The following is a 13488-nucleotide window of genomic DNA, read 5'->3' as shown; positions in this document are numbered from 1 at the left end:
TCGCAGTGATAATCACATAACAGGAAAAAAATAGAAATAGCATAAGAACTAACTTATTCCCTATTTCACTGCCAACATCAATCATCCTTTTGACCTAATTTACTTGTTTTTGTAACATCTTGGATGTATTATTATTTATTTATTCAGACTAAGGCCGAAGTGGCCTGTGCGGTATATAAGAGTCTTCTCCATTCGGCTCGGTCCATGGCTACACGTCGCCAACCACGCAGTCTACGGAGGGCCCGCAAGTCATCTTCCACCTGATCGATCCACCTTGCCCGCTGCGCACCTCGCCTTCTTGTGCCCGTCGGATCGTTGTCGAACCATTTTCACCGGGTTACTGTCCGACATTCTGGCTACGTGCCCGGCCCACCGCAGTCGTCCGATTTTCGCGGTGTGAACGATGGATGGTTCTCCCAACAGCTGATGCAACTCGTGGTTCATTCGCCTCCTCCACGTACCGTCCGCCATCTGCACCCCACCATAGATGGTACGCAGCACTTTCCTTTCGAAAACTCCGAGTGCGCGTTGGTCCTCCACGAGCATCGTCCAGGTCTCGTGTCTGTAGAGGACTACCGGTCTAATGAGCGTTTTGTAGATTGTCAGTTTGGTACGGCGGCGAACTCTATTCGATCGAGCGTCTTGCGGAGTCCAAAGTACGTACGATTTTCAGCCACTATGCGTCTCCGAATTTTTCTGCTAGTGTAATTTTCGGCAGTCACGAGTGAGCCCAAGTACACGAATTCTTCTACCACCTCGATTACGTCACCACCGATGCAAACTCGCGGTGGGTGGCTCACATTGTCTTCTCTTGAACCTCTTCCTATCATGTACTTCGTCTTCGACGTGTTGATGACTAGTCCGATTCGCTTTGCTTCCCTCTTCAGTCTGATGTAGGCTTCCTCCATCTTCTCAAAGTTACGTGCCATAATATCTATGTCGTCGGCGAAGCCAAATAGCTGGACGGACTTATTGAAAATTGTACCACTCGTGTTAACATCTTGTATGTAATATTTATAATTCACCTAATAATAATAGGTCCTTCGTAGCTTAGTAGGGAAAGAACCTGTCTAGCGTACTGGTTTCGTGGGATCAAACCCCACCGAAGGGAGCGGTTGCCCTCCAATACCTTTTTCGAACTAAATCTATCACATGTTGTGCATATGCATAATCGAGTTTCAGACATAGTAATTCTTGGAAAGTCTGAAACGGAAATTAATAACCCTACTGTAGATATTAATACAGTGGTTCCCAACCTTTTCGGGATCACGACCCCTTTTATGATTATCCAAGTGGCCCGCATCACAATCACAATTACGATTACAGTATCCAGCTCCTTTTCTAATTGTTTGAGAATTTTCTCATAAACAAAGACATATCGGTGAATCATGCAATGAACACCTTTGGCATGTCGAGCAAACTGTTTTCCCTTCTCATTTTGATCCCTGCCTGGTGCACCATCAGTATGAACTCCCCCAACATTTTCCCATTGCTTGCCACCAGGTTCAAAAAATGTATTTGTTGCAGCAAGGGTGTCGAAGCTTTTGGCTGTAGTTTTCAAATCAAAGGTTGGTTGTAGGGGGAATTCTTCGCAAAGGTGTCACGCCCCCCCCCCCCCCTAAGGGGTCGCGCACCACCGGTTGGGAAACACTGTATTAATACATCAATATAATCGTGAGGATTTAGGCTCTCGATCCGCTATGTAATATCCAATCATAAATACGTTTGATTAAAAGAAAATTACTGAACTTCCAAACGATGGCAAATAACCACACTTTGTATCCAACATGGCGGCGAATGTAAACAACACTGTTTTAATGCAAATATTAGTTACAAATTAGTTCATACCACCAATGTAATCGCTGTTATAAAACTATCCTACATTTATTGCTTTTTATCGTGGATGTCAACACAAAAAATAATTTCAAAGCGATTTATAGAGGAAAGACTAAACTGTTTCATCACCGTGCACGGAAGAAATAAGCTACCCAACAGTGAGTTCAATTCACCCAACCTCGAACATCCGTACGGGTAGCCAAAATTGAGTAAATGGGGTCGAAGTAGTTTGCCTTTACTCCCATGTTAAAAAAGTACCCAACGGAAAGTTTATTTACCCAAATGGAGGTTTATTTCACTCAATTTCGACCTCAGGTAATAAAACTCAAAATTGGCTTCCCGTATTGAACTGGCGTCGTTGGATTGTTTCGATCTTTTGTTTTTAACAACAGAAGAAAGAGTGGATGAAAGAGAAGAGAAAAAATAACTCAAAAGTTAGTTTAAAAAACTCAACGCTGAGTACTTTTTTTCTTCCGTGTGGGAAAATATTGTTGTTGTTGTTGTTTATTATTGACATTTTATACCATGAGTGTATTCATGTCCAGAATAAATTAAGTATTTTTAATGTAATTTAACAATTAAGATTCATAAAGAAAAATCCATGCATATCTTATCTGCTTTTCGTTGATGTTGTGTTTCTGGACTGGTTTTTCCAACTTCTTATTTGCTCCTTCTGTTGTACTGCTTTCATTGTATTTCTTCTTTCTCATATGTCATATGTTCTTTTTCATTCACTTTCACTTTAATGTTACACATTCACTTCATTTTTCTCTTTCGCTTTTGGATTCATAATCTGTGTTCTTTTTCTTCTATTGATGTCTGCGTCGTTGTCTTAAACTTCTTCTTTCAGTTTCGTCATTTTCTTTTTCTCTTTCTCACATAACCACCTTTATTTCGTCTCCTTCTTAAAGCTTCGTGTATAACTTGGTTTCTTGTAAAAATTTCAGCAGACGTTTTATCTTGTCAGCATCATTTCCTAAGGCCAGGTATAGGCTGTCTGGGTCGATTTCAAATTTTATTCTTGCTTCTTCAAATTTTCTGCAGTGCAGGATCAGATGACGAACATCTACGATTGTTCCACAGCATTCGCATGTTGGTGGGGTTGCTTTATCCAACCGAAATTCATGTGTTAGTCTCGTTAGAACTCGTTGGTCGACGGAACGCTTTTGATCAACCCACTTTTCGGTTCTATATTTTACCTCTACATTTGTTGAGCGATGCCATCTGTTACTCCATTGGCGATGTATTTCTTGCTGGATTGTATTTTTTGCATCTTCCCCAGGAATTGCGACACGATTCCGAACATCACCGGCGAAGTGATCTACTACTTCATTCCCACGAATGCCGGCGTGCCCAGGGATTCAGCAGAGTTTAATAGGGCGGTTTCGTATCAGAATGGGTGTTGTGATTTACCAGATTCTATAGCCGACAAGCAGTTGGCAGAATCAGAGAGGACAATCATAGGGTTCGATATCCGAGTGCTGACTGCCGATTTAATCGATAATGCCTCCGCTGAAAAAACACTAGACCTATCGATTTCCGAACATTCTCGTAGTACACACCTGCTCCGACAGTGTCATTGCTATTGGATATGTCAGTGTATACCACCGTTGTATGCTGGAATCGGTCTGTTAGAAACTTCTGCACTGTTGGACGTACTATCGCCGGTGGATCTCCTGATTTCAGTTGTTGTTTGATGTTCCATACAATTTGTGGCTTAGTTTCATACCATACACGATTTCCGAGACGTTTTTTCGCAGCAATGGTTGGAATTGGTGTACCTGTCAATGCCAATAAACGGTTATTCGCTCTATTGACTACAGGGAGATCAACATTTTTAGTATACTATCTTTTTCGATCATACGGATAGCAGTGCGTGTCAAATATTGCAGAACCGTGAGGTCAAATGGTAGTGTCTCTGCTCCCGCCTCGATCGCTATTACTCTGGTAACGTATGCGCCAGTAGCAAGCCGGAACCATCTGATTATACACAGGCAAGTGTTTTTGTATGACCGAATCTTTTGCTCTACTAGCCAATGTCATACCGTAGACGAGACGTGAGGTGATAATAGCTGATCCGATGCATAACAGTGAGGCACGGTTGCCGTGTGGTAATTTGGCACCGATCATCTTTATTAAACGTAGTCTTGTATCGCAGGCTGATTTTACTAGCTGGAAATGCTTCTTGAACGAGAGTTTTCGGTCAATGGTGACACCGACGATCTTCAACACCCTTGTTGATGGTATGTCTATTTGGTAAATACTGATGTTGCTGCTAGGTTCCCGACGAGCATTTGGACTGCCGTAGAAAATGTTTGATTTCTCAGCTGAAATTCTGAATCCAACACTTTTCGCCTTTTTTTGCTTGTTTAGGATTTGATTTAGATGGGAATTCCATTTAGGTTAGTCCAATATAATTCACAAATATTTGACTGCAGATGAAAGTGCCTAAAAAGTTCCGTCCATTTGAAGGCCAGATATTTTGAAGTTTTTGCGTTTCAAAGGATTTATGTTCAATCCTTCAGATTTGCACCAAATAATAGTAAAGTTTAAAGCGTGTTGCATTCTATTTGAAAGGTTAATATCATACTTCTCTCTAACTATTATGAGAATGTCATTTGCCGTTATTACGTTCATCCACTATTAATGACCAGATCATTGTCATTAATTTATGAGATGCATTATCAAATGCTCCTTCTATATCATGTTAAGGAACAATACTACTTTTTAGGGTGACGTGGTCAGTAGGGCCTCGCCACAGGGGTCACGGCCACTGAAGTCGTTTGGGGCTGGTTACAACCACCTCTTTTCCCAGGGCACTTCGTTATTCTCCTGATCAGGGAACAAAAAAAACGCTACACTGCGATTTCCTTATTAGATAATAATTGTTTTTGTCACTTACCTACTGTGTGACGTGTCTCGCTTATATAGTGTGTAGGGCTGGCCAGCGATGACTAGAGGCTAGAGTTGGATGGGTTGGACGGCGGAGTACTCTGCATGCACTGGAGATCAAATAACGTGGTTCTTTCGGCCAAGATGGCTGCCGGTAGACGATGTCGCTCCACCACGTGGTACGTTTTCCGATTATGGAGAAGGCGGCATACAAGCGAGTGATTGGTTGTATGGGTACGAAATCCGGCGCTGGTGGAAGGATCACACCTCTGCGCTAAGCACTGATGGGTCCTAATAGAGTTTGGAAAGACCATTTAGGGAAGGGGTTATGCTACTGGGTTTTTATATATTTTCCGTACCTGACTCCAATGTATTGAGCAATCTGGATGCTCTTAATATATCCAAATGAAATGGATGTGGTTTCTACCACTGTGAAGGCAACAAATACCAAGCTGCGTACTAACAGATATAACTTTGAACGGGATTTTGTAACTTTCTATTACTTCTGTAGCTTTGATCTGATCACTAGGAGGGATGGAGTTGGAAAAAGTGATCTCCTTACCCAGTAGCTAAGACCACCCCTATCCTATTGCAATCTCGGTTACTTCACTTCTCCTATAACCTTTTCGATATTCCAATGCATATCCCATACTTTGTCATTCCGTTAATTATTGTGTCATTTGTTTTACCGTTCAGCACGCGCGTGGTCCTGGAACGCTCATACAAGTTCGTTTGTGCTGTGTACCGCGAGCGATGTTTTTTCATTGGTGTTGTACAAAATGCAACAGTGCTCGAGTGTTAATGTGTGAAGTGTGGTTAACCTAATGATTGCATAATTTGATTTGACGTTTGGTTTATCCAGCATTTCGCGCGCGGTAATGGCTGCCATTTTTTGACACTTTTCTAGGCAGCCAAGTGTCAAAAAACGGCAGCCATTACCGTGCGCGAAAAACTGGATTGGTAGTGGCTAATTTGAATGTTTATAACAGCGGTTTACTCTCTTTGTTTATATCAGCGGTTTACTCTCGCCTTCTTGTTCCCGTCGGATCGTTGTCGAGAACCATTTTCACCGGATTACTGTCCGACATTCTGGCTACGTGCCCGGCCCACCGCAGTCTTCCGATTTTCGCGGTGTGAACGATGGATGGTTCTCCCAACAGCTGATGCAACTCGTGGTTCATTCGCCTCCTCCACGTACCGTCCGCCATCTGCAACCCACCATAGATGGTACGCAACACTTTCCTTTCGAAAACTCCCAGTGCGCGTTGGTCCTCCACGAGCATCGTCCAGGTCTCGTGTCCGTAGAGAACTACCGGTCTTATAAGCGTTTTGTAGATAGTCAGTTTGGTACGGCGGCGAACTCTATTCGATTTCCAGCCACTATGCGTCTCCGAATTTCTCTGCTGGTATCGTTATCGGCGGTCACCAGTGAGCCCAAGTACACGAATTCTTCAACCACCTCGATTTCGTCACCACCGATACAAACTCGTGGTGGGTGGCTCACATTGACCTCTCTTGAGCCTCTTCCTATCATGTACTTCGTCTTCGACGTGTTAATGACTAGTCCAATCCGTTTAGCTTCGCTTTTCAGTCTGATGTAGGCTTCCTCCATCCTCTCAAAAATTGCGTGCCATGATATCAATGTCGTCGGCGAAACCAAATAACTGGACGGACTTCGTGAAAATCGTACCACTCGTGTCAATCCCTGCCCTTCGTATTACTCCCTCCAAAGCGATGTTGAATAGCAGACACGAAAGACCATCACCTTGCCGTAACCCTCTACGGGTTTCGAAGGGACTCGAGAATGCCCCTGAAACTCGAACTACGCACATCACCCGATCCATCGTCGCCTTGATCAACCGTGGCAGTTTATCCGGAAATCCGTTTTCGTGCATTAGCTGCCATAGCTGGTCCCGATCGATTGTATCATATGCGGCTTTGAAGTCGATAAATAGATGATGTGTGGGCACGTTGTATTCGCGGCATTTCTGCAATACCTGACGTATGGCGAACACCTGGTCTGTGGTAGAGCGTTCACCCATAAATCCCGCCTGGTACTGCCCCACGAACTCCTTTGCAATTGGTGATAGTCGACGGCATAAAATTTGGGAGAGTACCTTGTAGGCGGCGTTCAGCAATGTGATTGCGCGGTAGTTGCTACAATCCAGCTTATCGCCCTTTTTGTAGATGGGACACACGACAGCCCCATATAAAGATGTGGCCAAAACTTCAAATAGGCCAATTTTCGAGTTGAGCGAGTAAAATGTGATGAATACACAGCTGTTAACCTATATTTCTATAATCAGGACGGTTTTTTTATTTTTTAGTTTTTTTTATTCAACATAGCCCCTCCTAAAAATTATATTTTTACGTTTTTTGGGAAAACGGACAGCTTTGCCATGTTTTCGTCTCGAAAGTAGCATATTTATAACAAAGCTCTTAAACAGATCTATGCAATATAAGCTTGATAATGTAATAATAGCTCCGTCTAGAATTTAGTTTTTAGTAGTTTTGTAAAAGCACATTTTTCGCAGTATTTTGCGAACAAAACAGTTTAGTACCCTGCAAAACCCCGCAGTAAAACATAATGCACTACACTATTGAACTCTTAAGCTTTGAGGACCATGAATAAAATTCTGCCCATTTTGTAAAATACATGAATTTTAAAAATTGCCTATTTTTGCTTTTCGCTCTAGAAGCATTTAAAAAAAGCCCAAATACTAATAGTGTTATATATCGATCGACTCAGTTCGAAGAATTGAGGTGATTTCTGTGTGCACATGTGTGTGAATGTCTGTATGTGTGTGAGCAAAAATGGTCTTAACTCTTTTTCAAGCACTTACTCTACAACAACTACTACAACAAGTTTCATTCGTCAGAAAATGTTGGTCCATTATTCCCTATCAAAAATAGGCTGAATCGGACTATGGGCTCAAAAGTTATGGCCAAAATACATTTTCTTATAATGTACGAGAAAGACAACATTACCGCTAGGGGGATAAATAAGGTGTTTTGGTAAACTTCTCATTTTTAAATTTTAATCTGAGTTACTCATTAATGCCACATTATTTGAATTTGCTGACGAACACAATTTACATAACATTTTAAGGGAAAGGGTTATGCCTTAATGTTGCGCATGTTTCAAGAAAAAATCATCTATCATATAAAAAGCATTACGCAGTGAGAAGGGAAGTTGTTCAAAATTTACAATTTTGATATTTCTACATTCTAGGAGCGAATTACAGATTTAACCATAACGTGTCATAACGTGTTGGATGAGTAGTGTGAATAACTCTTTGCCACCATACCTTTTTATAATTATGAAAGAAATCTTAATGAAATATCAAATAAATGAATCTCCATTTCGTTGATGTTACAATATGACGCTCATTGAATCTGTTCTGCCCTCCTTTGTTGGTTTAATAAGTTCTGCTCGTGAATTTTCAACACCAGAAGCTAATACTGCTTTTTTGATAATTTTAGGAAATCTGAGTTGCGTCCATTTATCTGTGACACGAATAAACAGTATATGACCATTAGTATTTTATCTAGCATCAAACAGGCTTATTGCAAGCCAAAAAGTGACCAAATTCCGTTGGTTTTGTAGAATATGACAAAAATTGATGCTATGCCGAAAATTGGCCCCATACCCCATTGAAGGCTAAAAAAAAAATTTTTTTCTTTTCTATCTATGGTTTTATGATGAATACTACCGTTTATTGCAGGATTCAGCGTCAATTAAACAATGAATTAACCCCACGAAAAAAAATTCACAAAAAATTAAAGAAAATTCAGGTGGTATTCAAAAATCTGTGAAAGTTCGGCTTAATCAAGAAATTAATGAATTCCAAACGCGTAAAAAAATCTGGTTGTATGCTCTGCGCTCTTTATTGCTCTGGACCGGGGAATTAGGCTGAACGCACCAGAAAGGTAACAATCAAGTAAGTTAAATCAAGCGAGTTAAATTTCTTTTGTTTCAAAAGATTTTTTCATTCTATTTTTGAAACAAACGTATGTAGTGCTGTTACAGTTGATTTTCCTTATTGATAGTTAAACTGGAAATTATTCAAATGATTTTTCACTGAATAATATTCTTTCATATGATGATCTATAAGCTTGTCCATAATTTTGAGTAATTTATAATGTCAATAATTTTGAAGTTTTATCTTTTTGCCTTTCTCGTACAACGAAGTTGTACCGAAAGGCTATCAAATTATTCAAATGATTTTTCACTGAATAATATTCTTTCATATGATGATTTATAAGCTTGTCCATAATTTTGAGTAATATGGACGATAGACTTTTTTGGGTGAAGTTTTATCTTTTTTCCTTTTTCGTACAACGAAGTTGTACCGAAAGGCTATCATTTCACTCCGAAAACGAACTTTTTGTAGAAGCCTCTGAGACCCATAGTGTTATATACCAATTGACTCAGCTCGACAAACTGAATACATGTCTGTCTGTCCGTGTGTATGTATGTGTCTGTGTGTATGTGTGTGCACAAAAGCGATAAAAAACATTAGACAACTTTTCGTATAGAAATCCTCAACCAATTTTCTCGCAACAAGTTTTATTCGACAGGGGACAAAGCCTGTTTGATCATTATTGATTTTGATAACGACCGGTCATTGCGTTTAAAAGTTATGAAGAAAATGGTACATCGGATCATATAAACCCGTATAAGGTTGGTGTCTTCACTAAATGCGAGAAAGGCATCACCAACGCCAGGTGGATTAATCTAGGTTTTTTATTAGTCTTCGGAATGGAAACCACACGTACTTGTTGCCAAAAGTTTGGAATGTCTCCAAGTATCAGACTTGCCCTAAATATATTGTTGATATTAAAATAAACATGCGGGAAGTTTGTAAAAATGCGGTTTTAAACAGCGGTTCTCAACCTGGGTTACCTTCGCTGGCTTCAGGGGGTACCTTGAACAAAAATGTGTAATGGCGAATATATGTATTACAATTCCAATAAAAACTTATTTATACTTTGTATTGTACATAATATGCATAGCGATCAGTAAATCAAAGACTTTTGAATCCTGTCCACCCCAAGCAGTACAGTGTATGAAGGGTTATGGGACAAAAAATCAAAAGGACAAAACGTCGAATGAACAATTTTTAAAATCTTCAATGTGATCTACCTGATCGAGACAAAATATTGAATAATATGCTTCCAAACTAAAATCTAGAATCTAAAGGTTCGGAAGTCTTAAGTTGAGAGACATGAAAGTCTCTTCCGAAAAGCTCAGTAGCTTCGTTGCAAGAAGCTTGGAATCATCCTTTCATGAGGCTCCTCCTGAAGCAGCTCATAAGCCTTTCGATAGGCTCGAAAACCCCATGACAAGAGGCTCATTTCAAGACGCTCGGAAACCTTCTTTCAAGAGAATCGGAACCCGTTTTTCAATTTTTTCAATTTTCATTTCAATTTCAAATTCAATCAAGGCTCATTTCAAGAGGTTCGGAAGCCTCATTACAAGAGGCTCAGAAGCCTCGTTACAAGACGCTCAGAAGCCATCTTTCAAGAGATTCGGAGGCCTTCTTTCAAGAGATTCGGAAGCCTGCTTTCAAGAGGCTCGAAATCCTTATCAAAGGCCTGCTGAAAAGCGTCCTTTCAATATGTTCAGAATCCTTCGCTTAAGACGCTCGGAATCCTTCTTCCTAGAGAGTCGGAAGTCTAGTATATCTCTGTAGCTCTATGTATCAAAATAATTTGAATGGCTAGGAAAATTTCACGGAATAACGAAAATTTCAGACAATTTTTTAGAGATCCATATATTTCATTAGTTTTCAGGTCCGTTTTTAATATAACTTATGCAATACGCTTGTTTTCATTAACAGCGAAAGAAATAAAGGGAACCTCAATGAAAGTATAAGTCTGAAGGAGTGCCTCTCAAGAAAAAGGTTCAAAATAATGTATTGCCCATTCAACCTTGGTGCTGGTAAATGTATCATCATTATTTGTTGATGTGTTACTAGTATAGAAGCTTTCTTCATCAGGGCTATCGTGGTAATTTTCTCTTATAATTCTATCCGCAGTAATGGCTTCGATTCCATCGTTATTGTCGAACAGCATTGAACAAGGAAAATGTGTCTGCATCATTACTTCCAAAATTTCCATTCCATTTATGTGATCTTTTGAAAGGACTTTTTAGAGCCTTGCAACTACAGGAGTACTTTCAATGCTTTTGCATGTTCGCCTCCAGTCCATTCGTTTCGACTTTCTAATTTCTCTGTTATATAGGCCAATTTCCGAACAGTATTATTTTAGTCGATCAGCGGAAATTATAACTATCGTTAAGCGTATGAATTAGAAAAAAATGAAAAAAAAAAGTTAGCCCCCCTAGAATTATTTATTTGTTACGCCAAAGGTCATAGTTGATTAAACCAAGAACACTAATGCCTAAATTGGCGACTAATCGTAACTGGACATCTACATCAATCCGTGTCCACAGTTATTACATAAAATATAATTCAATATTTGTCTGAATATATAAACGCTATTTAAATGCATCTTTTCTCTTATGTATTTACAGTCGTCACTCAATGTTATGAATGGTTAATGTGTTGGCTTCTCCATTCCACCGTCGACCAGATACAACTTTCCAGTGACAATGGCTCCGATAGGTTTAAAGCCCGGAATGATTCGCAGGTTTATCGGGCGAGAGATTTAAGTCGGGCTTACGCTGAATACTACGCACTGCAGAGCTTTAGGTATGATTGTGATCCTAATTTAAAACCTGGTTGCTGAATCTATTATAAACGTTTAAAAATTTCAGATCACGCTGCCAACGAGGTGACATTTCAGAGGAACTGAAACCGGTACTGTGCAACGTGTACTCCATCTACGGCATGTGGTGTATTGACCGTCATCTAGCCACATTCTACGCCGGAGGTTTTGCTTCCGGACCACGATTCGCAGACGCCATTCGCAGTACGCTACTGCAGGCATGCGCACAATTTAGGGACTCCGCCGTTTCGGTGGCCGACGCATTAGCTCCACCAGATTGGGTACTTAATTCGGTGATTGCAAAATCCGACGGACGACTGTATGAAAATCTACAAAACCAGTTTATGACCAATCCCGGAGCGATGGAACGGGCTTCCTGGTGGAAGGACATCATACCGACAAAGATGAAGAGTAAGCTGTAAAGATCAAGCATGGATGGCAGCGTTTTTAATATACGGGTTTATGTGCGCGAGCAAAGAATGTATGTGGGCATCTAAAAGTGCAATCCAGTCAGCGTTGATGTTGTTTTGAACTATCGATGATCTCGATCCCTGCTCTAGAAAAAATGAGCATACCAGCAGTGTAATGTGTCTCCTTTCCTCAGAACGTGCACAATTTTGTCCCAAATAACTATCAGTGTACCCAAGAGACCTAACAGTGATGTACCTCTACTATTATCACACAGAAGAAAGCCCTTCTGATCTATTCAACAATCTCAATCTCGTTGATCGCAGCGGATAAATGTGGCTGGAAATCAAGTAAAAATGTGTCTTATCTATGAATCTTAGATATTTATACGCGTATAGAATAAAATTTAGGAAACAAAGTAGTAAAACCCCATTCTATATACAAACTCGTGATAAAGAACCCTTTATAACGTTGAACGTATTTTGTACACTATTGAATTTCCAATATGTTTACCGAATGTTACTGTTACCCACATCCCACTGAATTATATCCTGTCCCTATGAATCTATACTTCTATTACGTTCTGTATATTCCATTGGATTGTTGAAAAGAACGAGTTTATTTTGTCCGTTGAAAACGGAATGACGCAAATATTCATGCTATATGAGTGTTCTGTTTCATCATATAGGTAAGCCTTTGTCCCTGAACTATGATATATGTATTTTTAGTTATTATTGTATATTTTATTAAGTGTTATACGAATCTTTCTTCTTTATGTTCAGGACGTATATAATGTCAAATATTTATACACGCAGGAAATCAGCTGCTGCGGAATAATTCATCTTGTTTGTCGAAAGCATGAGCCCATCGATGTAGATTTTGAAACGTAACATTGTCAAGCTGCGCATTTATTGTGACCAAAATAAAAAACTGATAATGAAAGCCAGGTGTCAGTGTTATTTGTTTTCTTGTGATCCGAAATAGGACCTTTACCTTACCTTAAAATTTTCTGTATTTCACAATGAAATAGATATCTAAAAAAAAATCTTAAAGGTCCGAGTACACTGGTGGAAATAAGTATAAAGACAAGCTCAGTTTCTATACAAAATGACCATGTTGGCAGGTCAATATTTCGATTCTTAGGGATTCGATTGTGCTGATTTTTGGCCCAAAATGACTTGAATTTTTATTCAATGAAAGTTACATTCGTGCATATATTCTGCTTCTACGCGTTTCTGTTGGAAATAATTATAAAGACAGGTCTGGTGTAATTATTTATTTATTTCTTCAGACTAAGGCCGAAGTGGCCTGTGCGGTATATAAGAGTCTTCTCCATTCGGCTCGGTCCATGGCTACACGTCGCCAACCACGCAGTCTACGGAGGATCCGCAAGTCATCTTCCACCTGATCGATCCACCTTGCCCACTGCGCACCTCGCCTTCTTGTGCCCGTCGGATCCTTGTCGAGAACCATTTTCACCGGGTTACTGTCCGACATTCTGGCTACGTGCCCGGCCCACCGCAGTCGTCCGATTTTCGCGGTGTGAACGATGGATGGTTCTCCCAACAGCTGATGCAACTCGTGGTTCATTCGCCTCCTCCACGTACCGTCCGCCATCTG

The 13488-nt window shown here is 40.2% G+C and overlaps 1 protein-coding gene across 4 annotated transcripts in view; it reads left to right on the top strand.

The window, feature by feature from the left end:
• Nucleotides 1–12814, top strand: part of LOC134212966 (peroxisomal acyl-coenzyme A oxidase 3) — a 70599-nt gene extending 57785 nt beyond the window's left edge. For all 4 annotated transcript variants that reach the window (XM_062691369.1, XM_062691366.1, XM_062691367.1 and 1 more), the window contains exons 5-6: nt 11267–11444; nt 11510–12814. In XM_062691369.1, the coding sequence (XP_062547353.1) occupies nt 11267–11444; nt 11510–11882 (551 nt within the window). In that variant the 3' untranslated portion in view covers nt 11883–12814. The remainder of the gene's footprint in view (nt 1–11266; nt 11445–11509) is intronic.
• The last annotated feature ends 674 nt before the right edge of the window (nt 12815–13488 follow it).

This window comes from Armigeres subalbatus, chromosome 2 (assembly GCF_024139115.2).
Source record: "Armigeres subalbatus isolate Guangzhou_Male chromosome 2, GZ_Asu_2, whole genome shotgun sequence".
Taxonomy (NCBI): domain Eukaryota; kingdom Metazoa; phylum Arthropoda; class Insecta; order Diptera; family Culicidae; genus Armigeres; species Armigeres subalbatus.
This window is presented reverse-complemented; position numbering and strand designations above follow the sequence as displayed.